The sequence below is a fragment of the Salvelinus fontinalis genome, chromosome 2 (assembly GCF_029448725.1).
Source record: "Salvelinus fontinalis isolate EN_2023a chromosome 2, ASM2944872v1, whole genome shotgun sequence".
Lineage (NCBI taxonomy): Eukaryota > Metazoa > Chordata > Actinopteri > Salmoniformes > Salmonidae > Salvelinus > Salvelinus fontinalis.
This window is the reverse complement of record NC_074666.1, coordinates 74,304,669-74,331,207: the sequence shown is the minus strand read 5'-3', so window position 1 is coordinate 74,331,207 and position 26,539 is coordinate 74,304,669. Positions and strand designations below refer to the sequence as shown.

Sequence of the window (26,539 nt, the reverse complement as noted above, 5' to 3'; positions counted from 1 at the left end):
GGGTTTCAGTCTACACCTGTTTACAAAGCATGTGACAATTAGAATGTGATTTGATTGCTCATTCCCAACAATGCCGTGATCAATATCAGTACTATAAAGTACAACAAACACATGACACAAAGGTAAGCGTTCCTCAAGGTTAGTGCCAATACCATATTTACAATGTGCAGGGAAGGGGATATTAGTGGTAGGGGTAGATATGTAGAGTTAAGGTGATTAGGTGTCAGGGTATATGAAAAACAGCAGAAGTGTGTGTTGGGTCAGTGTGTGCGTGGAGCAAAAAAATAAGTGCCAATGAAGATGGTCAGTGTCGTCATCTTAGCTATTTTGCGTTTTTATGGCTTTGAGGGCTCTAAGCCAAATGTCTTCCTGGTTCCAAACATTGTGTAACACAGCCGGACACAACGTACTGAGGTTGTCATGCACGTCTTAGCTGAAGTGCACTGCATCCAACGGTGCACTAAAACATGGGAAACTGTCTAAAGATTTGTCATTTGGCGACGTAAAATATCCTGTCGTTTTACTAGAATTCGGCCAACTGACGCAACTGCGACCCATTTGATTTGCAAGCTGCTGCATGTCGCCCAGATCCAAATGATGTAAAAATGACTGGATTACCTAGGCTAAACCACTAGATGGCCGCATAGTCCATTGAGTGTAAACATTGCTTTGAGGCTACTTTGTTAATTTTACAGTCATGTTCATTACTGATGTTTAAAAACATGGTCTGTTCTTACTCCGTGTACTTGATAAGGTAATTCCTGCCCGTCTGGGCTCTCAGATGACGTGATTGGCTGCGAGTTTTCATACTGTATTAGGGTAATTGCGCTAATTTACTATACGTGTATTCTAGTCTACAAATACATTTGCGAGTTTATAGTAACGAGCAGTTACCTGACTAGTGCACTTTACACCAGGCTTGTTGCTGAGCGCCCGCCTACGTTCGGACAGCCTTTGTGGTGCGAGTCAATATTCCCGGAAGCGTGTTGTGCGTTTGATTTGAGCTGCTCCCTCCTCGCCATTCAGTGACGCGTACTCCAGCGTAGCAGCAGCATAACGGTAAAGTCCGAGAAAATATTTAATCAACTTTTCAAACATTTGTCTATACATTTAAGTTAGAACGCGGTTAGCTCATTTGTACGTCCATTTTTGGTAGTTCAAGTTCTGGTTATTCGTGCAACTTGTTACATGCTAACTAGCAACTTCATGATGTCTAGTTTAATTCGACTAGTGTAGATTACTAATTTTAATTGTGACGGAGAACAGGAACTGTTGTCACTGATGTTTGCTCTGTGGTTGCTGCCAGTTTAATTAATTATAGTGATAAGTAATATCTTTCCATAAAGGTACGCTATCCTTGTGAATATCCACTAAATTGATCTGTGATTAGATCCTGTTGACTAAGCAAGTCTTTAAATTAATTTCAGAACAACACTATTCAAGAGAAAAAAAGTTACTTGTTTGATCAGACCCAATGAATGGGTATGTATAGGCTAACTTTTCATCTCATGAAAGTTGCTCACGTTCTGTCAGCAGGCGACACTTCCTGGAATGCAAGTTAATTTCCCGCGGTGATTCATTGAACATGTTTTTCTTAAACTTGATTGAAGGGAATGAGCGAATCCTGTAAATTGCTACAAATATTATTTATATACCCTCTCTGAAAGTGAGTTTGATACAGATGTGTATTTAAAATAGGCCTAGTGAAGTTCGGATTTGACTGACGGATTCAGGAGGACTCACCAACTGACTGGCACACTTAAAATAATGCGACTTTTAAACCCAGTCAGCCTATCTGTTAGAACGTGTTTTTATGGCATACAAACGTGTGCATCTTTTCTGAGAATCATTAGGCCCAGTAACCCGATAGACTGGCGCTGACATGCTTGCAAAACTACGAGGGCTGATTTTCCCGAACGTGAAGCCTCCCTTTCCTTCCTGTTTCAGACGAATGGCGCGGTAGAGTTCTAGTTTCTTCTGTTGGAGAGTAGGCCAGGGCGAGTCTTAGGTCTTCACCAAACTTAACCCTTTCCTCCTAGTATTATCCATTTACGGGTAGTTCACTCACTGTAAGTAAAACGATTTATAGTATCTGTAAGGTAAAGCAAACATACTAAAATTTCAACAGCCAGGCTGCTCCAATTGTTGCTCTTCTCGACCTACATAAGAACACTATAGCATCTGCTGGATGTTCAGCAGCTCAAAGGTCCCCTAGCCTTGTTATTGTTAACTCATCAAGCTTACAATGTTCTATGCAACAGGAATAAAAACATTAACTCTACATATTAATATTTCTTTCCAGAGGTCCAGGGACATGTAATGTTGACTTAATTGATGTACACTTCAAGCCAAATAGGATCTTGATATTTTCAGCCTTAGGGCTTCACTAGTCTGTTATTCAGTTCATGTGACATCTTGTATTTCCCTGTCAGTTTGTGGCAATGGAGAGAGGGGGGGGGTATTGATCCATAGGGATACTTTGGGCATCTGTCCCCTTTACCATTATCCAATCAATGGCAGCTCACCACTGCAACTACCATTGCTTTCTCATCCGGAATGCTGTTTTTCTACAGGCTTTTTTTTGTTTTGAGTAGGACTAGAGATTTGAAATCTCTGGTGTGATGTTTTTCAGTACACGCCTTTCAACAATAATTGGTTTCATGTTTTCTATGCTATGTTATTTAATAGGACTTTTTAGAGAATATTCCAGCCTCTGGATTGATGTAAGTTAACTTCTCATTCGACAACCACATGCCTTGGACTATACTCCACATGATTCCAGGAACCAATCTTAACCTTATTTTTGATAAAGATACACAGCTATTTTTCTTCTTAAAAGTGAGCAAGCTTCCATCTCTCTCCTAGCTGATTTCTAACCTCCATTACAGGATAGGCTACATGGCTGTGGGTAATCACTACACTTCTCTCTCCTTGTCTCTACTTCCCTGTCACTCTGCATTAAGGGAGGGGATCTGGCTGGGGAAATTGTAGCAAACCAAAGGAGATTGAATTCAGGGCTGAGCACAGCACCATCTGATGGCCTACAATATGTAGCACACAGTGTACATAAAGACAACTCGCCACTATGGAGGCATTTAATGATGCCTCCCACACATTCCACCCCCTCCTATAGCCTGTCATGACAAGAACCAGGCCTGATGGTGACCCCTTTTCTCTCAGAGCCAGTTGGCTATCTGTCCTCTTTCTGCCTTTAAGTGGCACTTCAGTCCCTTCCGTTTTTGCTGTAACTCGCAAGGGACTAGAAACGAGGACACTGGCCAGCATCTCCACACATACAGCAGTGTTAAAGATTAGCTCTTCTCTTCTGCTGTTCCTCCTCATTGTACTGTGGCTTAGACCGAACAACAGACCACACAGCCCCCAAATGTCCCCCAGGGGATATCAGCCTTCACATACACCTCATTCAAAAGGAAATGGCTTCCTTTCATGCTGGATATGTCCTTATTTAGTCATTGCTATCATCCACCAGAGGGCAAACATTACACTGCATACTATTTCGTTTCTTGTTGCAGATGTTGAGATGTTCCTCAGACCACATGAATAGTGCCATCAAGTTTACCACCCATCATCAGGTCATTGCTCTGTCAATGACACCACATTAAAAAGCCCAACTGAATGGAGCCACCATTCAACAGTAGGCTTACTACTGTCCATAGTGGATGCTGTTGCCTTGTTGTTACCAAGGGAGGCAGACATAATCTGGGCATGTGTCGCTCCCCCCCCCCCCCCCCCCCCCCCCCCCCCACTGTGCAGGGAGAGAGCCCTGACCTTTCAGCTGGCACCTTGGCACTCCCGTTCACTCTCAGCTTCCTGCTGTGTCTATACAGAGTGATTTCTCAGACAGGCTATTTTCAATGCTCAGACCGGATTTGTTATAGTTTTCCCCCTTGAGGTAGAATATATTTTTCTCTTTCGTCTGACACTTCCTCAATTTTGACTCCTCTCTGCTCTGTTTATTCATGTCTCACTCTGTGGAAATGAGTGCCTCCTGCATTGCATCAGCTCTGCCAGGCACAATCCTCCTTCCTGAAGGCACTGTTCTGCATTTAGTGCTGCATCCTCAACAGCCCAGCGTGTGTCTGTTGACATTACATCAAGCCAACGTTGCTTACCTGAATACCTGCTAACAAATCAAGACTGCAATGGGGTTTACGTCAGGTGGGGAAAGGCAAGGAAGTCAAGGGGATCATTTAGAAGCCTTTTGCATTACTATGTGTGTTTAAGTGCAGTCCAACATGATGTGGTTAAACACAGTTCTCTTCTCTAACTGGCGGATGTGAGTCATGTTGTCGGCAGAACATGAAGGAAACATACAATCACAGTTGACAAAAGTGCTGCAGAGCACAAGGAAGTCAAGCACTCTGGTGAATGGCACATAAGTCTAGAAGGGCGTCACAAAGCTACATCACAAGGACACATGAAACGGGGCGTCCTGTGGGGAGGAAAGGGAGAAATGCTGAAGTTCACTCTCAAAGCTAGGTCTATGACAGGGAGGGAGACAGAACAGAGAGGATCAAACTAGCCATAGATGTTTTGTGTGTGATATTAGGAGTCAGAGTAAAAAGAGTATCCAGGCTGCTTGCCAAATCTGAAGTTGGTACTAGAGGTCGACCGATTAATCGGAATGATTTAATTAGGGCCGATTTCAAGTTTTCATAACAATCGGAAATCGGTCTTTTTGGACACCGATTTGGCTGATTTGTAAAAAAAAAAAAATTTTACACCTTTTTATTTAATCTTTATTTAACTAGGCAAGTCAGTTAAGAACACATTCTTATTTTCAATGATGGCCTAGGAACGGTGGGTTAACTGCCTCATTCAGGGGCAGAATGACAGATTTTTACCTTGTCAGCTTGGGGGATTCAATCTTGCAACCTTAGTTAACTAGTCCAACGCTCTAACCACCTGATTTACATTGCACTCCACAAGGAGCCTGCCTGTTACGCGAATGCAGTAAGCCAAGGTAAGTTGCTAGCTAGCATTAAACTTATAAAAAAACAATCAATCAATCATAATCACTAGTTAACAACACATGGTTGATGAGATTACTCGTTTATCTAGCGTGTCCTGCGTTGCAAATAATTGATGCGGTGCGTATCGTTGCTCCAATGTGTACCTAACCATAAACATCAATGCCTTTCTCAAAATCAATACACAGAAGTATATATTTTTAAACCTGCATATTTAGCTAAAAGAAATCCAGGTTAGCAGGCAATATTAACCAGGTGAAATTGTGTCACTTCTCTTGCGTTCATTGCACGCAGTCAGGGTATATGCAACATTTTGGGCCGCCTAATTTGCCAGAATTTTACATAATTATGAAATAACATTGAAGGTTGTGCAATGTAACAGGAATATTTAGACTTATGGATGCCACCTGTTAGATAAAATACGGAACGATTCCGTATTTCACTGAAAGAATAAACGTCTTGTTTTCGAGATGATAGTTTCCGGATTCGACCATATTAATGACCCAAGGCTCGTATTTCTGTGTGTTATTATGTTATAACTAAGTCTATGATTTGATAGAGCAGTCTGACTGAGCGGTAGTAGGCAGTAGCAGGCTCGTAAGCATTCATTCAAACAGCACTTTTGTGCGTTTTGCCAGCAGCTCTTCGTTGTGCTTCAAGCATTGCGCTGTTTATGACTTCGAGCCTATCAACTCCCGAGATTAGGCTGGTGTAACCGATGTGAAATGGCTAGCTAGTTAGCGGGGTGTGCTCTAATAGCGTTTCAAACGTCACTCGCTCTGAGACTTGGAGTGGTTGTTCCCCTTGCTCTGCATGGGTAACGCTGCTTCGAGGGTGGCTGTTGTCGATGTGTTCCTGGTTCGAGCCCAGGTAGGAGCGAGGAGAGGGACGGAAGCTATACTGTTACACTGGCAATACTAAAGTGCCTATAAGATCATCCAATAGTCAAAGGTTAATGAAATACAAATGGTATAGAGAGAAATAGTCCTATAATAACTACAACCTAAAACTTCTTACCTGGGAATATTGAAGACTCATGTTAAAAGGAACCACCAGCTTTCATATGTTCATGTTCTGAGCAAGGAACTTAAACGTCAGGTTTCTTACATGGCACATATTGCACTTTTACTTTCTTCTCCAACACTTTGTTTTTGCATTATTTAAACCAAATTGAACATGTTTCATTATTTATTTGAGGCTAAATAGATTTTATTGATGTATTATATTAAGTTAAAATAAGTGTTCATTCAGTATTGTTGTAATTGTCATTATTATTTAAAAAATAGTCAGATTAATCGGTATCGGCTTTTTTTTGGTCCTCCAATAATCGGTATCGGGATTGAAAAATCATAATCGGTCGACCTCTAGTTGGTACAGCACAACGTTCCTGGAGGCGGTTGACAGTGATTAGGTAGGTTTATCAGAGACCTGCCTGGAGCTGGAGTTCAGCCCAATGAATGATTACGTAATCCCTGATTTCTCACTCTCTTCTTCTCTTGTCCTGACTGCCATTTCTCCTCCCCCTCTGTGGTTTAAAGCTAATTGTAGCTTTTGGGCAATGCCAGCTGTTCTCTATTGCAGAATACACTTGGGCGATCACTTGTTTTATTTTCTTTTTACCCTGCCTTAGAACTGGGACATGGCTGAGACTAGATTGCAGTAAATGCTTCTATTTTAGCATTTGTAATGTATCGCGTCATCTATTAAAATTCCATTCAATTTGCTGTCAGCCTTGTGCTGTCCTTTTCCTGTACTCTTCCCTGTGAAATGTCAAAGGTGAAGTCCTATGAGAGTACACAGTGAATGGGTTAGTTGAACAAATAAAATAAAAAGACCGCTCTGTGACCTTTACTACAGAAGAATGATTTATGAGCTGGACATTTCTTGATGAACCCTTTCTTGTTTGCCTTTTTTTGGGGATTAAGATCTGGTTTCTGACCAAGAAGTCTTCTGACTTTAAGATTAAACTGAACTAACTTTGAAGGAAAAGAGGAACTTAAGGCTTTGTCTTTGAGTTCCTGTCACTTTCGCCTCCAACTTTGACCTGTGCTGAACTTCTTTATGTTTGTGTCCTGCTTACAGAAAGCCTCCTCCATCAACCACAATGTCTTTAGCCATTTTTATCAACTCAGGAGGCGTGTCTCGCCCTTGTTCAATTTGGTAATGAAGACCCTTGAATCTCTATAGGAAACCAAAAAGGTTTGTCAGTGGAATCCTCTTGATGTGGCACCACTGACACCCCCAAACATTTCCCCAATGCCTTATTAGCAGTAATCTCTGTCCCAATAATCTCACTGCTCTAATTGTTGCTAAGGAACAGCCCTAATCTGGGTGTCAGCTACTCTAGAAACCAGAGTACTTGGATGACTATTCCTGAACCTGATCAAATGGGGATAATCCTCCAATTAAAGCTAGTGGTATTTATTTAGCTGCCAATGGTAAGAACCAGTGTGAGGGGTTCAATGTTGACACATAAGCCGATCACTACCTGTATTTATACCTCAGTTACACCAAAACATGTCACTTAGCAGTGACGAGTGAACAAGGCCTATTTATTTCCGTAGTCAGTCACTATGTGTGCCATGTCAGCTGGTGGAAAAATGTGTATTGGGACTTATGTTATTGTTGAAACTAGGCCTAATCTATTTCATTGAGCTCAGTGGACATATAATTGACCCAATCATCCATTTCGTGCTTAGTGAAGATCGCATATGAATCATTATCTTGACATGGTAGTTTCAAGCCAGAATCTGAATGTGCTCCAATAACTTATTCTATGCAAGCCAAACTGTGTTGGGAATTAGATGGCTGCCAACTATTGAACAGTGTTTATAGTCTACTTGTTTGCCTATGGGCATTAGTCAGTCATGCCAAGCAATGGCCACACTGATAAACGTGTGAGACTGAAGTGGGTCACTGCTCGGATGGTGCCTCACATCCGTTGTAACTTTCTACTAAAATATGTATTTCTTTAAGGTTGTCATGATAATTGTTGCAATGTCCAATTTTTTTACACTCTAGCCACCCTGACTCCCATCCTAGTACTCTCAACATGATGCTTTTTGTTTTTCACCCTCTTGTTTGTCACTATTTCCTGATGTCCCCCACCTCACCCCCTCTTTTTATTGATCCACTTATTCTGATACACACATCCCCTCCAGCTGTAGCCGCTTGACCCACCAGCAGGCCAGTCATGAGAGGCTGTGTTGGGGTGTGCGTTAGCAGCAGAGAAATATAGCACTCCTAAAGTATGTCCCTCTCATTTATCACCGCACCAATCCCTGGGAACAGCTCGGTATGTAGCGGCAGTCCACCAAGGCTCAGGTCTGGATCTAGGCTAGCACATGAGGAGGAGCGACTGCCAAATGAATAGAGATGACGTGAGAAAGATGACACAATATCCCTGAATCTGGTCCCGTCCTCCCACTCCTAGCAACAAGTCCTTCTCACTATTTCGCCAACTTCACACACATTTGCACAGCTGAGCTACCAAAACACACTACTGCTAACAGAACAGGAATTTCTGCTTTAATGAGAATGTGGAGAGGCCCTGTTTGGGGGAAAATGGTGCAATGTGTTCCCTGTTCCTGCTTGGCGCAGGTCCATCTGTGTGTCAGGCACTATGCAAAACAGAGGGGCAGAGGGAGGGAGGATTACAGAGCGAGGAGGGGGGTGGAACTGGTTAGTGTGGTGAGAGGTTTGAGAGCCAGGCAGGAGCCCTTGTTTGCAGTGGTGTGATTTTAATGTACTATTGCTGGGATTGTGTGTTGAGCTGTGATTTTATGGTGCGTTATGTCACCAAGGTAATACCGGCGTCTGTTCATCTGGAGCCTTGCTCATGGCACAGCATCAATGTTGTGTGTAGCCCAATAATAACATCTTTCACACATCCCCCGAGGCGTTCTACGTGGCTTTTTAGAGCACAAGCCTGTTTTGTTATTTTTTTTCTACTATTGTTATGGGCCTAAGGTTTCTCTCGTTATATTGGAATGTGTGAGCTACTACGGTCCTTGAACAAGTGTGTTTCAAACTCGACTGCTGCATGAGCATGACAGTGTGTGATATATAGCATAGCCGAGGCTTCCTGTCTCATTGTTGGTTAGGTGGTTTCCTGTGAACTGACTGACATCCACAAACATACTGGCATTGTTCTGTGTTGTGTCAGTGGAGGTCTGCCAGTGCCCTTTGTCAAAGTAGTATTCTTGCTCTTGCCATTTTCTGTTTTACAATTCGTCAGAGATACTCAATGTTGCTCAGTTAATTGATTGTATTGGTCTGGTAAAGTGAACCTTTTAAAGTATTAGATGCAGTAAATCACTAATGCATCAGTAGAAAATGCAGCATGGCATTGGCGCCATCACGCTGAACTGCTACCACTGAAGACTACGCTGCTGACTGTCTGTGGTGTGTACACGGATACAGAGAGGCGCTCTGTGCCAATCACTCACAATACCACAAGGAGGCCAGTCTTCATGAAGGAAGACAGAAAGCACAGAGCAGCAGTGTTATGAAATCACCTCGGTGTAGCAGAGGTATTACACCAGCTAGACGAAGGCTAGATGTAGGCCTCTATATTACTACAGTACTTATACGGCAGGTAGCCTAGCGCAGTGGTTCCCAAACTGTGGGGCAAGGGGTGTCCCCCCCCCCCTAAAAAAAAGAAAACCTCTGTCCGGCTTTTTGAAAGCTGTAGGTGCGATTTCGAAATCGAGTAGTGTATCATCAGTTTTCCTCAGTCATTGTAGACCTTAGAGAGCTATTTATAACTTGTCAGAAATGTCCAAAGATCAACTAGGCCATGTCGGCTAAAGATTTTTTAGCTAGGTTTTTTAGCACATAGATTTTGTTGTAATGTTTGAGTCACTCAAATATCACATGAATAAACATTAGACATGGCAAAATGTATAGAATTTCAAGAACGTGAGCTTTAAAACAGCAACAACATTTTTGTGCCCCGTGACAAATTGCAGGAAATTAGCTTTAAACCAACAAAAATGTTATCTTCGCTAACTAGATGGGTGTGAACAGTTTGTGTCATGAATAGTGCTTGTACCCATAGAAAAAAGGGTGGCGCGGGGATGTTCCCCAATGTTAGAAGGGGACCTGAGTAAAAAAGTGAACCCCTGGCCTAGTGGTTAAGAGCTTTGGGACAGTAACCGAAAGGTCGCTGGCAAGGTGGACAAATCTGCCGTTCTGCCCTTGAGCAAGGCAGTTAACCCCCAACAACAACTGCTCCTGGACGCCGGTGACAGGGATGTCGATTTAAGGCAGCACCTCTCTGATTCTGAGGGTTTGGATTAAATGCGGAAGACACATTTCAGTTGAATGCATTCCGTTTTGCAAGTGACTAGGTTTTCCCTTCCCTATCTGGGGGGAAAGGTTGATTTCAACACTCACAGCTCTCTCCTCATGACACCCACCTCTCTGGCAAGAGGACCCTTCCCCTAATATCGTTGTCCTGATTCCTGCTTAGCTTCACTCTCCCCAGACCCTAATTGATGTTGACTGGTAATGCAGTGCAGCTGCTCCCACATTAGCATGTTGTTATCTGCTTGATCCACAGAAGCTTGACAGTAGCTCACTACAGTGTGGTAGAGGAGGGAGGGAGAGGGTTTGAGTTGAGATAAAGCTCTGCTTTTCGACCAACCAGCCCTCTGTAGTTCCCCCCCGCGTGTACAGCGCTGGCCCCTCTGGTCTGACCTCAATACTGGGACTGTGTCCAATGTAGTCCAAGCCAGGACGTGTGAGTCAGGCCCCGGAATCTTTATCGCAATAGAAGGCTCTGGTTAGGCTCAGTCACATGCCTTGGCTCTCTGTGTGTGATTGGGTATTGTTTCAGAGCAGCAATGAGGCTGCTGAGGTCAAAGTGCAATGAGAGAAGGATGCAAGTCCATAATCATCTACCAGGACACCCTATTAACCTGGTGCCTGCCCCACACTGCATGCAAATCAGATTTATTTAAAGGATCCTAATGAGCATCTGGGAAGTGGCGTGTTGACTGCTACCACAGAGCTTCTAAACCCAGAGGCCCAATATCGCAAGACTTCCGGGAACCCATGCGAAGCAGACTTGAGGCCGACCAGGGTTTGAGAAGTGAAAAAATGATTCCTTAGTTGTTACTCGACAAAGTGACACGTTTTCATTTTTGTCAAAAACAACTTTATATGGAAGGAGTGCCTTTTGATTTGACAGCCTGTACATCCGCAGTTTGGCGCAAGACGACCGCTAGACCTGGTGACATTTTTCTGCGCATGAGTTTAGCTAGCCAACGTCACCATGACATCGCCTACAAGCGTGATCTGGGATTTCTAATCCCCTTGGAGGGGGTTTTCAAGTGTTTTGTGCTCACTATGCAATAACAGTGTTTTACAGTGTTTTGCCTTACAGTTTGTTGATCTATTTTCAACGTATTGGACCAAACCTCCTGACCTGTGTCTCTCTCGCTCCCAGTAGACTATGGCAGAGCAGGATCCCACCCCGGAACAGCTGGCAGCCATCGCAGCGGCCAACGAGGAAGCGGAGGGCGGGGTCAACTACAAGCCCCCCGCTCAGAAGAGTCTGCAGGAGATCCAGGAGCTGGACAAGGACGACGAGAGCCTGCGCAAGTACAAGGAGGCCCTGCTGGGGAACGCCGCCGCGGCTGCAGGTTTGTGTTGCTGCGCCAACTACACATGTTGTAGAGACACACACACACTCTGCAGACACACTCATGCAATTTGGACACACCAGCCCTGCAGACTGTTTCTCTTTCTCCCTCTTGACCTGATTAGAAAACAAACCCACATCCACAATGCACATCTCATGCAATCATCTCTTTGTTTATTTTCTTTTAATTCCCTCCTACTTTCAAGTCCTTCAGCAGGCTTTCTTTTTAGGGATTTAATTGAATGAGTTTGTAAATACCATAAGAGAGGGTGGGAGAGGGCAACAGGTTAGCAGTCTTGGTGCTCAGTGGGTACAGCAGTGACAGAGTTACCCCCCCCCCCCCCAGACAGGTCAGTAGTCTGTGAACTAGATACAGGCTGCTGACTGGAAAGGAGGCCAAGCCGCATGGGCTTTAGTTAGAGCTGCGGTATCAAAGACTGCGATGAACCACTGATCGCTGATAGAAATATTTTCACATTGTTTTATGTCTGATACTCACTTTCATCTGTTGCAAATGTCATTATTCACAGTTGAACTGTTCTTCATGAACTGTTGTAGTTTTCTGCTTCAGCCTATTGACTTAACCCCCTTGAGTTGATTGACGCACCGGTGCATAACAAAAAATCCCCATCAAAATCATTCAATTTAAGCTAGAGAAGTTTTTTTGCATTTGGATGCATCTCAATCCACCACATCCTTCGATGTCGTACTTCCGCATCTGAAAGTTGCCACAGCTAGAACAGTGTTTGTCAGACCATTAGACATCCTGAAAAGTGGTCTTCTCACGTTAATTGTCTGTAGCGTCGTAACAGTTTGACCTAGAAATTATTATGACCACTCTTTTTTTTAACGAGGCAAGTCAGTTAAGAACAAATTCTTATTTACAATGACTGCCTACCCCGGCCAAACCCTTACCCAGATAACGCTGGGCCAATTGTGTACCGCCCTATGGGACTCCCAATCACGGCCAGTTATAATACAGCCTGGAATCGAACCAAGGTCTGTAGTGACGTCTCTAGCGCTGAGATGCAGTGCCTTAGACCACTGCGCCACTCGGGAGCCATTGAAAGGGGAGATTCTCCATTTTGTGTCACAAGTGTCACCGGTTTTAAAAACAAATGGAAGTATGAAGGTAGTTTTGTGCCTACCCATAAAAATTGTTGAATATATAAATATATATTTCCATAGTTAAAAAATATATATCTCCTAGATCTAGGACTGACACTTTAAAACCTTATTTCTTATGATTTTGTTTTTGTTTTTGACTGACCTTTTTCCATTCATGAATCTGTTATTCAATGCGTTTCTATGGGCTTTAGTATTAAAGGCCGAAATCAAATAAAAAAAATAAAAAAAATAATACCTAAAGGGGTCCTAAAATTCTAAATAAAATAGCTAAATGATCGGTAGTATGAGCATATTAACGCCCCAATGGCTTACACTCTAAAGAATTAAACATGCACTGCTTATAATAGTCAATGTTTTTTGTGTTTACCATGAACTATTTTTACATTTTTGTACTTTGCTTTGTTTTTTTCCCTTTCTCCCAGTAGACCCCAACGCTCCCAATGTCCAGGTGACACGCTTGACCCTGATGTGTGAGACGGCGCCGCTGCCCCTGACCCTTGACCTACAGGGTGAGTAGAGCAGCACAGTGGTTGTACTGGTATTTAGAGGGCGCGTGAGAGAGGTTCACTTTTTGAGAAAAGGCTCCATATTGAAAGACTTGTAACGTGTTTTAGTGTGAAAAGAAGCCTTTGTAGTGAGCACATGTAATATTTTCCATATGAATGTGTGAGGGTGGAACTAAAGACATTGCCTCATAGCAGCCACAATTGTGCATAGTAGCCGCAACACCTGGCCACCTATGGTTTAGAAACATACGTTTTCCAGTAGACATATCAGGCATATTCCATGGGCCATTCCTAATGTATTGGTTTTATTATTTGAGTTAATGAGGCATTTCTTCTGCTGGTTTGAGACTCTTCTACCCTCATATGGCCTGTAGAGCCACCTACAGGGAAGAAACCAGGGCCATAGAGCTGAACTCACATACAGGGAAACGCCATCTAGTGGACACTATAATAGCAGGCTACAATCCTGTTGGAACACTTAGAAAATCCTGCCTTTGTGCTCACATTTTTAAAGATGCTGAATCACTGATCTGACACCTTTCACCTATCCAGTCTAACACGATTACTTCCAGGGGAGAACTTTGTGCATTGCATATATTGGAACAAAATGATAGACTCCTCCTGCATTCACTCTGCCTGAGTGTCTCTGACGTTCTCTTTCTGTGGTCCGGCCGCCTCAGGAAACCTGGAGTCCTTTAAGAAACAGTCCTTTGTCCTGAAGGAAGGCGTGGAGTACAAGATAAAGATCAGCTTCAAGGTGAATGAGTCTGGCCTTTTTCAACAACGTGTCTGTTTATCCAATCCAACTAGCATGACCAGTGTCAGCTTGGCCACTATCATGCTATTTTGGACATTGAAATTCATTTGTAAGCTGAATGTCCTATCATGAAAGGGCTGCTGTCTTATCCGAAGGGTGGATGTGGAAAGAGGATGTGACCTCATCACTGACTGTTGTCTCTGTCTGCAGGTCAACAAGGAGATTGTGTCGGGACTGAAGTATGCCCAGCAGACCTACAGGAAAGGAGTCAAGGGTAAGTTCTGCTGTTTCGTTTCCTTGCTCTGTCTACTGTGAGGATTTGAGAAGGCTGGATAAGGTTAAGCAATATAGTGTACCTTCTGTCTAGAGGACAACATGGGGATATGACCATATTGCTTATACTTATCCAATTATCTCAGATATCCACAAGTGCATCGGAGACGGGTTAGGGATGTATCTGGGATTGGATGTTGGGAGTGGCTTGGTCAACTCAGGTGACTGTATTCGCCTGTGCACAGTAATTCGGTCAAGTTAGTAGATGAGGTATTTACATTGGCATTCCTAGACGGTCATTAAATGACTTGTTAATAGTTCCGGAGTGGCCATAGTATTTGTATTTGGTGACGCAGAGAAGTTTTTGTCAAGAGGAAACTTTGGAAAATAAATCTAAGCCCCTCTCTGTGTAGTTGACAAGTCAGACTACATGGTGGGGAGCTACGGGCCGCGGCCGGCAGAGTACGAGTTCCTGACCCCTCTGGAGGAGGCCCCTAAAGGCATGCTGGCCCGCGGCACCTACAACATCAAGTCCAAGTTCACTGATGACGATAAGCACGACCACCTCTCCTGGGAGTGGAACCTTAACATCAAGAAAGAGTGGAAAGACTGAGTCCCCGTCAACTTAATTCTTCCCCATTCCCCTCTTCTTATTCCCCCTCCATTATTTTGAATTCATAATTATGTGATAAGTAATTTAGGCAAATTGCTCTCTCATCCACCCCAATCCATGCAGTAGTTTCATTGCAATCACGTTGTCATGCCATTCACTCCCCCACACACTCCTTGTGATACTGAGTATTGAATATGTGGAGAAAGCAAATCATGTGCACAATCATGAATTTATTTTGGTTAGTTTGTATATAAACTTTTTTTTTAAATGAAAGATTGATTTGTTAATGCTCTTGATATGGATATTATAATCAACTGTGTGAATTCCATCCTTTCCCCTTCATCCCCTCTTGTCTTTCTGTCATTCCTTTTTACCCCCCTTCCTGCTGATTGTTTTATACTACCAGGATCTGCCTTGTAAAGGTGTTGCTGTGTGTTAAAGGCTGTGATAGATCCACACTCTGTACTCTTTGTTGGGGACGTTGCCCTCTGTCAGTGGAAAGCCTTTGAGCAGATTATATGTACCAGAGTCCACACAATTAGTTTATTCTGGAACTAGTGTGAATTCCTAACCGTTAAGAGGCGGCATGATCAGCACTTACCAGCAGTCCACCAGAGGCACTGTGACCACCTGCTGAAGGTGCAAGTGTGCCTCTTCCTGATCAGGGTTTTCACCTCCCTACCTAGTTCATTCAGCAGCCAAGTGGCCTTAAAGAGGATTCCTGTAGAACTAACGATGAAGGAAATGATTACAAAGAGCCATTTGCCTTTAGAACAGAACTGTCAGATTGTTACGAGAGCCTCCTACAGGGTTTTAGGCACGAACAGATGATCAGACAGACCATTGAGATGCTTGTACCTTCTTTCCAGATTAGCCAGTAGAAGTAGACCATGAAAGTGAACAGCAGCCATCTCTGCTCCCTCCTCACCACATCAGGTGGTCTCAATGTGGACCACCTTTAGTGCAGTTTGCTGATATAAAGAACCTGGTTTTGTTGACAATTTAAGAAATGAGCTCCTTGTCAAATGCCCTCTAAGCAGACCGTGGCCTTCTTCCAGTCACTAACTCCATTACTGTAGCGTCTCATATGTGGCCTTGCTGGTGGCCCTTGTGAACAGAGAGGAATGTCACAAAGGTTGTTAATCTGCTCACCTCGAGTATGAATCAACTCCAGGATTACCAAAACTGGCTGTGCCTCTAGACTTTACAACCACCAGCTGCTCTCGTCGGTTTACTTCCAGAATGGGAGCTCAACATCAAATAGTTATTTTAGGTCAGGTCTAACTTGTGCACAGACTGAGTTTCAAGTAGAACGAGAACAGCCAAGACCTCTTACTACTACATAACCGTGTTATATTTTTCTACACTCCATTTTTCAACGTCATAACTTGTGATGTAGGGCTCGGGCTTTGTTTGGTTTCATTGGATCATTGTTTCAGTATGGTTTTGATTCTGTGTAACTCTTCTGTGCCACCTGGAGAATACTGTTCACCTGTCACATTAAAGTCTTCAGACTGGATGTCACGCTGTCTTTTTAATCAATAAAGTCATGTTACTTTTTACACTTCTGTTATCGATCCAGCTCTAAAGTACAACGTTCTGTAAACCATCTTTACCCGTCTATCATGCACGCTCCATCTAACACACCAGCAACCTCTCTCATTGACCAGAACACAATGTTAGACATTTAGATGGTCGTCTACAAACGCATGGAAGACCATATCACATGAAGTTTGTACACAATGAAGAGCAGAAGAGAAGGACAATATTAAAATGAAAAACCAAAGTACTGATAAGAGGGCAGCTAGAGCCCCTTGTGTCCTTGAAATAAGCAGTCCAGAAAACAAAGAGTCGGTGCTTAGAGCACAGTTACAGTAGCTTAGTCAAGTGTGGTTGAGTTCCAGTTTTACGCAGTGCATCATCAGGACCTCCTCAATTCTCTAGCTTGGACAATCTAACTCCATTTTGGCAACATTATCATATCCATCTTGAGAATCCTTTAGTAAAAGGTAGATTCACCAATACACTGAGTTTTACAGTTTACATACAGTATTTAATTTAGAACAAGTTACCACTTCCTTGAGTACCATGGACTCCCTCAATTGAAGTCTACTGGCTTCACCTACTGATTTCAAAACCAATGTATATGTTGGATTGATGCATACGTGAAGCCTAAGATGTTAAGGCAACAGTGTTATTCATTGAGATCAGGAATATTTAACTAGATTGAATAACATGTGCAGAGCTGTTCATAAACATTGTCAGTCATCAAAAACATTAAATAGCAATTATTTATACATTTTAAATAGAATTAATGGAGTCTCAGTATACACGCTCAGTCATTTAAACATTGTACTGGATTGTCTTGACCAAAGACAGGGTGCAAGACTACGTTGTCAAGAATCAAGGCATTTCATCTACCCAGATAATGAATGTCATCAGATGTACAATTCATTCCTATTGGGATGGGTGAAATGTGGCAGTATCTAGAGAGGGATAAAACAGCGGAGGGGATCATCCACAGTAGATTGTATAATTTCCCCAGTGCAGAAGTACAGGTAACCTGTCATTAAGACATCAAGTGACCACTTTGAACAAACACGGTCAAACAAAGAGAAACAAATTCTGGAAAAAAAAATCTGTGGCTTTTGTACCCATTGTTTTCAGTGCATGTTTAGTAGTATCAGGAGAAGTCATGTTCAGTAGTATCACGAAAGCAGCTCATTTGTCTTTGGACTTTCTTCCCTTAGGACTTCCTACCCTTGGGGACTTTCTACCCTTGGGGACTCCCTTGGTGGAGTTCACTTCACTCTTGGTCTTCTGCAGGCGGGAGAAGATCTCTTTGAACAGGGCCTTGTACTCTGGGGTGTTCTGGCCCAGCCTCTTGTCCACCTGGTCTACCTGCCGGCTGATGCCCTCCAGGGCCTCTGGGGTGGAGGGGGTCTGGGGCGGGGTGGGGGGTGCAGCAGCCATGGCTGAGGGGCCGGGGGTGGCCATGCCGTAGTCCTTCATGGAGGGGTCTCTGGAGACAGGGCGTGACGTCTGCACCCCCGCGTGGCACATGCTCTCCTCGTGACGCCGGCACTTCCCCAGCAGCTCCTCGTATTTCTCCAGCAGGGCGTGGTACTGCTCGTCCACTTCCCTCAGGATGGACATACCCCGCTTGCGCACGCCGTTGGCGTGGATTGCGTAGCTGCCCTGTCGCCTGCCAGAGGCGTCGCAGGCCGAGATGGCGTTGAGCGCCGTGTCGCTGCAGCTCTTCCTCACGGGGCCTCCCTGCTGCCCCCCTCCTCCTGTCCCCTCCCCTTCCTCCTTTTGCCCCGGTCCCTCCTCGGGTGTGTCGGTCTCGGGGGCATTGTTGAGCAGGGTCTGCTCCAGACCCTCATCCAACAGACAGACCCGGGACCTCCTCAGCTGCTGCATCTCCTGTAGCTCCGCCTCCAGCTCCTGCACTCGCAGCTGGCAGCCCTCAGCCCCCAGGAGGCGTTGTTCCATAAGCTCAAACTCCTGCAGCACAGCTGTGCACTCCCTCTCTGCCCCCTCCCTCCGGCCCCGTTCTGCCACCATGGCGGACCTCAGGGAGGAGACCACACCCTTTAGACGCTCGTTCTCCTCGTCCAGCGGCCGGCGCTCACGCTCAGACACCAGGTCCACACTGCCGGGGTTGGCCACCAGAAAGCCATCCTCATACCTGTAGAGTGATACACCACACAGAGGAGCACAGGGATACAGCAGGGAGATTGCATTCTTATGTAATCTGAACACCATACATTCAGGTCATTTGGCAAATGTACTCAGCATATTAGCATATTTTCACAGAGTACTTTGGACTTTTGAGAGAGACTACATAGAGCATTGCTCTTTACTGTACTTTGGTGCAGTGCAGAGTTCTTTAAGGCAGGGGAAGGAGTGGACAGTCTTGCGTCGCTCCCGCTTCTCTCTGTGGACCCTCAGCTCCTCTAGTGTACGTAGTTCCTCCACACGAGCTGTCATGGTATCCACCTGAGCCTGCAGTGTCTCCATGGTACCCGTCAACCTGTAAGCACGCACACATACACGAAAGTGGATTAAATCTTATTTACATCACAACATAATGTACAATACTGTACCGTGACTATACTGAGCCTGTGTTACAAAAACAACAGTGAGACTTATTTATTTACTATGAACCATTCAAGAACTAAGCTTGTTAATGCTTAAACCAAATATTTCTTAGAAATAAACACCATGAAGAAAGAGGTCATGGTACAGTCTTACATAGAGTGAATGCTCATAATAGCAGCTAGAACAACTCAGGAGAGTATTAACCCTCACCTGTCTATCTTCTGCTGCGAGGCCTTGCTCTCTATAACCAGTTTCTCATTGGTGATCTCCAGCTCTCTGGCTGTCACGTCTAGCTGCTCGTAGACCTTGGCATGCTGCTCGTTCATCTCCCTCAGCATCTCCAGCTGCTTGGACAGGTACTGCAGGGGGAATAGACATGTGAATGAAGACATGGACCTTACAGGGAGACAATCTAAAGAGTCTAAAATGGATATAAAATAACTGGACATCTATACGTTACATCAGTGCAGATGGAGAGGAGGAGAGGAAGCCGTTTTAGACTATTGAGAAACTCAATGCCAGACACTGCTGTAAATTTGTATTTAAAAAAATAAATAATTAAAATCACATATGACAGTATTCCATGATGGTTAAGCAAAATATCATCAGTTTCCTAATTCCTGTCTACACAAACAAGTGTGGATCAACTTTATTCTTCTTCTCCAGCAGATTAAAGTGTGTGATTGGTTGAGTCGGCCATCAGCAGGCAGCTTTGTTGTTGCCTAATAAGGAGGCCAGTCTTTGTTGTCTAATGAGGTGACTCTGGCTCAGAGTCAGAGGAGTCAGTGGGTTCCCCTCTCCCACACACTAAGTAAACACACACTATCTCGCTCTCCCTCTCTCATGCAGCTGCACTCTACTCCTCTCATTTCAGAGCTCTGCAGGGTTTAATTGGCTTGATGGCGCATCAAGGTGAATGTAATTGTGCCAGCCTAGAGAGAAGAGCCACTTTGCAGCATCCTCAAGTGCACCGTCAGTAGTTTAAAACCCACACACTCCAGCTAACACACCAGTCCGGTGCCATGCTTGACAATATGGCCTCTCAGCAATTCAACATTTAATTGTATTTTTACATTTTAGTCATTTAGCAGACACTCTTATCCAGAGCAACTTACAGTTAGTACATTCATCTTCAGATAGCTAGGTGGGACGACCACATAAAGGCATAGAAAGTAAATTTTACTCAATAAAGTAGCTATAGGTAGAGTCAGAGCTAGAAAGGGGGGAGGGGTCAAGTGCTGGTTCAGTTTTTTTTTTGGGGGGGGGGGGGGTCAAGGTGATGAGGAGGATTATTTAAGATACGGTTTGAAGAGGTAGGGTTTGAGATGTTTTCGGAAGATGGGCAGGGCACTTTGCAGGATCAGCATCAATCATGACATGTACACACACATAGTTAGTGAAAGTGGTATGATTCTATACCTCGATCTCCTGCACCTGTTCCTCATTGTTGATGTACATCTGTTGTAGGGAGTCCTCCAGCTCCTTGTTGCGCTCCAAAAGAGTCTTCCCCAGCTCAGCTGCCAGGTGCAGATCTGTGAGAAGGGACAGAGGAGGACGAGAGAGACAGTGGTGAGAGTACTGGTCTGGATACAGAAAAACAACTATTTTAACTCTTTCATTCACATTTCATCCACCAGTAATATTGGTAGTTGCTGCATTAGCCCAGCTCAGTTAAAGTGTTGCATTGGATCATTATGGAATGTTTTACCTCCATTAATGCAATGCTTTCTGGCTTTCCTTAAAGTGATGAATTTAAGACTTCGCCCCCTCATTTCAAATTCCATCAGAACGAGCAATAGAGAGAAAATCCCCTCATTCAATTCCCCCTGCTGGAGTAAAGAAAAAAATAATCCTCCATCTTCTCTGATTAAGACCAGCTTCTGTGAGCTCTGCCAAGATGAGCTCAAGAAAATGGAGTCTGACTACAGGGGAAAGGAGGAGGATAAGGGAGAAAACCTAGTTAGCACAGGCTCTGTCTGGATTACACAGGGCAAAACACGAATACAGGTCATCTCAGAACTCATTTACCATTACTCCTGGTCAGAATGACAGAAATATCCCTCTTAGTTCTTATTACCCCACTCCAAAAAGAAGAGCTGTACATACAAGCGTAAAGGTTTTAGCTGCACTGGTTGCTACACATACATCTTTATTGTCACAACAAGATTGTTTAACATTTTCCCCAGAAACCAATCAACTCCAGCACATCTCTGCTCGTTGCTCTCAATCTGCTTTGACAGACATTTCCACAAATAAAACACGCATACAAACATGATCCCATTTTAGACCTGGGAGGGCTAAGGGCAGCGAGCCACTTGGTTTCCACCAGCAGCTTGATGGATCCACTATTCATCGAGTGCTGCAGTGACGAGGCCTACTTGGACTGAGAGTAAGGATGAGGAGGGGAGCTGTGCTGGCTCCTGGCTCCAACATGCCTCCCCCACTACTCAGAGCCCATGACAGTACAGTGGGAGGAGGAGAGGGGGTGTTAAACTGAGAACAATTGACCTCCATTACAGAACATGAATGCAGCATTTTAAAAATCAGCACAGTGCATGGTGTCAGCACTAACAGGAACACAACAGTGGGGAACACCATGCTGCTGCACAGTACACATCTAAGTAACATGAGTTGAATTATAGTATGGCTGTCTGGAGCAGTAGCTGTGTGTGTGCGTATCAGAGATAATGCAATGAATGGCAACAGGAATTAACAATTCAAAAAGGACAGAGGACAAGAGGCCCGTCTTCAACACGTACAGTACCAGTTGGACGCCTACTCATTCAAGGGTATTTCTTTATTTTTACTATTTTCTACATTGTAGAATAATAGTTTAGACATCAACACTATGAAATAACACATTTGGAATCATGTAGTAACCCCCCAAAAAGTGTTAAATCAAAATATATTAATTCTTTATTGTAACCAACCTTGATGACAGCTTTGCACACTCTTGGCATTCCCTCAACCAGCTTCATGAGGTACTCACCTGGAATGCATTTCAATTAACAGGTGTGCCTTGTTAAAAGTTCATTTGTGGAATTCCTTTCCTTCTTAATGTGTTTGAGACAATCAGTTGTGTTGTGACAAGGTAGGGGTGGTATACAGAAGATAGCCCTATTTGGTAAAAGACCAAGTCCATATTATGGCAAGAACAGCTCAAATAAGCAAAGAGAAACAACAGTCCATCATTACATCAGTTTCTTCAAGTGGTCACAAAAACCATCAGTATGATGAAACTAGCTCATGAGGACTGCCACAGGAAAGGAAGACCCATAGTTACCTCTGCTGCAAAGGATAAGTTAATTAGAGTTAACTGCGCACCAGATTGCAACCCAAATAAATGCTTCACAGAGTTCAAGTAACAGACACATCTCAACATCAACTATTCAGAGGAGACTGCGTGAATCAGGCCTTCATGGTCAAATTGCTGCAAAGAAACCAGTATTAAAGGACACCAATAATAAGAAGAGACTTGCTTGGGACAAGAAACATGCCAATGGACATTAGACTGGTGGAAATCTGTCCTTTGGTCTGATGAGTCCAAATTTGAGATTTTTGTTTCCAACCGCTGCGTCTGTGTGACACAGAGTAGGTGAACGGATGATCTCCGCATGTGTGGTTCCCACCATGAAGCATGGAGGTGGTGTGATGGTGCTTTGCTGGTGACACGGTCAGTGATTTATTTAGAATTCAAGGCAGACTTAACCAGCATGACTACAGCGATGACTACAGCGATACGCCATCCCATCTGGTTTGCGCTTAGTGGGAATATCATTTGTTTTTCAACAGGACAATGATCCAAAACATACCTCCAGGCTGTGTAAGGACTATTTGACCAAGAAGGAGAGTGATGGAGTTCTGCATCATATGACCCGACCTCAACCCAATTGAGATGGTTTGGGATGAGTTGGACCGCAGAGTGAAGGAAAAGCAGCCAACAAGTGCTCAGCATATGTGCTCAACTCCTCAACAGCATATGTGCTCAACAACACAAGTGCTCAACTCCTTCAAGACGGTTGGAAAAGCATTCCAGGTGAAGCTGGTTGAGAGAATGCCAAGTGTGCGAAGCTGTAATCAAGGCAAAGGGTGGCTACTTTGAAGAATCTCAAATATATTTAGATTTGTTTAACACTTTTGGTTACTACATGATTCCATATTTGTTATTTCATAGTTTTGATGTCTTCGCTATTATTCTATAATGTAGAAAATAGTAAAAATAAAGAAAAACCCTTGAATGAGTAGGTGTGTCTAAACTTTTGACTGGTACTGTAGCTAAAAATGTAATTAGCTCATCTGTAGGCTACCATATCTTCCTGTTTTAACACAATGGACAGACCATTAGAGAGAGAGAACTAGAAGAGGGATAAGGGTCTGTATTATAAACAGTACCAGCTCGTGTGTGTGTGTGTGTGACAATAGAGCAAGCATTCCAAATAAATCACTACAACACAGACGCTACGTGACCAACACAAAAGTGCCTGGTACACATTGTCTAAAGCTTAAAAGTTATGTAATCTTATGGTTGTGCCTTTATCAAAACGCTGCCGCACAACGGTTGTTTGTGCTGGCAAACGGATAAGAATCTGAGTTTGCTGAGAGGGCAAGAGATATCCTGGTAAATAGGAGAAATCATGTACCCACTTCATTGAATACAAGTGAATAACATAAGAATTGTAACAGGACAAAGCAATGACACTGTCAAACTGACATCCCCCCCATGGAAACCTTGGCACACACACAGCTCATGTGCACTGCAGCCTTCTGCACGTGTGGCTATGCATCATCCTTATGCCCTCGGATGTGTATAACTCATATAGCATCTAGTGAAGCACGTCACAACCACACTGCACCAGCTGCTACAACTATGACGTCATATCCTACCATCTGGACAGACAGAATACACATGTTGAGCTGATGATTATGACCACTGAATGCAATAGGTGAGCAGCCCTGAATACAGATCACTTACATAATCACAAATTCACACTGTGTGAAAGTGAGTGGAAATAGACCATAGCAAATACAATATGACCCCTTGGTTGGAACAGCATGCTAAAACTGTACTATTACAACTTTACATGCAGGGTCACCTCAAATCTCTCTAACTCCCAGGCTGAAATCTCTGATCCCAGCCTGAGAGGCCATGTCTGAGGCCCTCCTAAACAGATCATCCAGCTGGGATTAATGCTCCGACTCTCCATTTTGGATAACGCTGTGAGATGATATCGAGCCTGCTGCTGGCTGCAGAACAGCAGGACCCACCTGGTTCCCAAATCCTGACCAGGGAAACACTGATGAGACGCAAAGCTACTTTTATTCTCTGGGTCATCGGTCAATGGGGTGACGTGGAGGACGAGGCCTGGGCTAGGGAAGGACATATACTGTACATACCGCATCACACCATCTGGAACTCACACCGCCTACCATCGTAATATACCAACCCTACCCTTTAGAATGAATGATTGCTAGGAAAATACGGCTTTGACCTATATCATCATTTGTGGAGACATTTAAAATGCTAAAACAATAGCTTCTTTCCCGTTCTGTATCGACATATGGGGATAAGACCAGAGGTGGGAGACACTGCTCTGTCAGATCAATACACAGGGAGTGAGAGCAGAGACTACACAGGCCCTCATCTATGTCTATCTAGCCATTAGTGGAGAAAGAGACAGACGATGGGGTTCATTTGAGTTAACTAAATCAACCATTTGAGGAAGAGATACAAATGGGTGTGTCACTCTATAGGAGGAATGTATTATCAGACTACGCTCTGGGTGAATGGAAAAGGTTGGCTGTATTATGTGCCTTTTCAACAAGCATCTCGAAACATAGATTATTTGGGAGCGTCTCCATTGTTGATCCCTATGATTTATCAGAGCACAGACATTAGGTTAGTAAATGTCCTGTGTCTTCAGTCTAACCAGTAATAAAAAAACAATTAAAAAAACAGAACTCTGACATTTTCTTCACTCAGAGATTGCAACTGCATAGGATCGTTGTTCAAAATTCCACAGAATCCTGCGAATGTCAACCAGTTGTCTCCCTGAATATCCCACTTATTTTAGATCACCTAATACCTCACCAGCACATCCCCATGCAATAGGGAACCACGACTCAGTATTTTGGTGACTTGAGGAAAATAACCGAGGGCAGAGGGTTGGCACGTGACCATTCATCATATATGATGTGAGAGATGGAGGGTGAAGTCAGACAGACAGTAGGGTTATTCTGAGAACACGCACGTCACTGACAAGATCAGAATAATTGGCAAAGAGCTCGATAAAGGGAAAGTCTAGAGCAGTGCCTATACACAGAGGTGGAAAGGAGAGAAACGGAAGTAGGCCTGTGTGTGTCAGAGAGCAACACACACACAGAGGAGAGAATAGCAGAGTGTAACATGGTCTGACAGGTGAAACCTGCAGCAGAATTTCGATAGTTCCCACGCCTCATTCTCAAATGTATGGGACTTGGGGTGTGGGGTACGTCTTTAAAGTGCATGAGCGCCATCACAAAATCTCAGTTTGATCATATCAAGGATAATATCGACAATTAAAACAGTAGTCCATTCCAGACACGCACGCTTGTATATCGAGCCAAAATTGCAAAATGTCATATATTCTTGAAATGAATAATGTCAATAATATCGTCTTATTTTCTTGAAGGGTCAATTAGCATCCTTTGATACATCTTCAGGTTGTTACATTAAACGACAGTGATGAGGTCGGTAGCCAGCATCAGCTGCTTTTTGCTGGGAATGTTTTTATTGTATCGGGAATGATTCGCATACAAGGCTAAACAAACCCTGCAACAAATATAACCACAACGGCCACAAAGTAACAACAATAGTGTGTCAGTCTACTCACCCTGCTCCAAATCCCGTTGGTCGTACCATGGCTCATCTTCCTCCGTAACAAACTCCTCCATCCTGCCTGCACGAAGCATCGATGCTCGGTCTATCGTTGTGGATGTTCACCGTGCGCTCTGTAACATCTCTGACCGCTCGCCCGGAAGCAAAAGCATGCCTCGTATGACCACAAAATGTCGAACAGCGCAGCCTCCCAAACCGTAACCCTTTCAGCGACCTTTATCATTCACTAGGAAAGCCGCGAGCGCACCTGCCCCCAACATTCTGCAATGAACCATTCGAATGAGACAGATGCATCAATTTACCGCACCTGACACTAAATTAATATCTCATGGCCGACAAATGCTCGCACAAACTGGACACTGTAAGCAAGTCCCTATACGCAACGACAGCACTGTCGGTCTACAATAAAAAGAGAATAACGTACGAAATAATTGTACAATATTGAGACGTGTACGTTCACTGAACAAAATGTGTGACACTGGCACACTTCCTAATCCCTCCCCCCGCCATTGTGATTTACGTAGGACTCCAGCTGTTGTTACAAGCCCCCACTCACTCGTGCTTTGCACCGATATCTCTCCAGATCCATTCTGCAACGATCCCCAACCCCCTGCCCTATACAGGGGAAGATGCTGCTCCATAAAACA

General features: G+C 43.9%; 2 protein-coding genes across 4 annotated transcripts; one reads left to right on the top strand and one right to left on the bottom strand.

Moving 5' to 3' along the window:
* The first annotated feature begins 842 nt into the window (after nucleotides 1-842).
* Nucleotides 843-16,433, top strand: LOC129825612 (rho GDP-dissociation inhibitor 1-like). Of its 3 annotated transcripts, none has more exons than XM_055885838.1 (6): nucleotides 843-1,059; nucleotides 11,446-11,638; nucleotides 13,191-13,274; nucleotides 13,952-14,028; nucleotides 14,239-14,302; nucleotides 14,715-16,433. In XM_055885838.1, exons 2-6 carry the CDS (start codon nucleotides 11,449-11,451, stop codon nucleotides 14,912-14,914), a joined length of 615 nt encoding a protein of 204 aa, XP_055741813.1. In that variant the 5' UTR covers nucleotides 843-1,059; nucleotides 11,446-11,448; the 3' UTR covers nucleotides 14,915-16,433. The 3 variants fall into 3 exon arrangements, with proteins under 3 accessions (XP_055741813.1, XP_055741805.1, XP_055741801.1); XM_055885830.1 differs by having other exon boundaries at nucleotides 847-1,059; nucleotides 11,443-11,638; nucleotides 13,188-13,274; XM_055885826.1 differs by having other exon boundaries at nucleotides 850-1,059; nucleotides 13,188-13,274.
* Nucleotides 16,434-26,502, bottom strand: LOC129825604 (cerebellar degeneration-related protein 2-like). The gene is made up of 5 exons (XM_055885815.1): nucleotides 25,888-26,502; nucleotides 20,438-20,550; nucleotides 19,229-19,377; nucleotides 18,786-18,950; nucleotides 16,434-18,605 (listed from the first exon to the last, which is right to left on the bottom strand). The coding sequence occupies exons 1-5, from the start codon at nucleotides 25,964-25,966 to the stop codon at nucleotides 17,636-17,638; spliced, it is 1,476 nt and encodes a 491-aa protein (XP_055741790.1). The 5' UTR covers nucleotides 25,967-26,502; the 3' UTR covers nucleotides 16,434-17,635.
* Nucleotides 26,503-26,539: the final 37 nt, after the last annotated feature.

What these genes read in the sequence shown, in the direction of transcription:
- LOC129825612 (XM_055885830.1), top strand. Translation starts at nt 11,449, where the DNA reads ATGGCAGAGCAGGATCCCACCCCGGAACAGCTGGCAGCCATCGCAGCG. An exon ending in GAACGCCGCCGCGGCTGCAG is followed by an intron (nt 11,639 to 13,187) that starts GTTTGTGTTGCT and finishes CCTTTCTCCCAG; the next exon opens with TAGACCCCAACGCTCCCAAT. An exon ending in AGATAAAGATCAGCTTCAAG is followed by an intron (nt 14,029 to 14,238) that starts GTGAATGAGTCT and finishes CTCTGTCTGCAG; the next exon opens with GTCAACAAGGAGATTGTGTC.
- LOC129825604 (XM_055885815.1), bottom strand. Translation starts at nt 25,966, where the DNA reads ATGCTTCGTGCAGGCAGGATGGAGGAGTTTGTTACGGAGGAAGATGAG. An exon ending in CCAACGGGATTTGGAGCAGG is followed by an intron (nt 20,551 to 25,887) that starts GTGAGTAGACTG and finishes CCCTTCTCACAG; the next exon opens with ATCTGCACCTGGCAGCTGAG. An exon ending in AACAGGTGCAGGAGATCGAG is followed by an intron (nt 19,378 to 20,437) that starts GTATAGAATCAT and finishes TTCCCCCTGCAG; the next exon opens with TACCTGTCCAAGCAGCTGGA.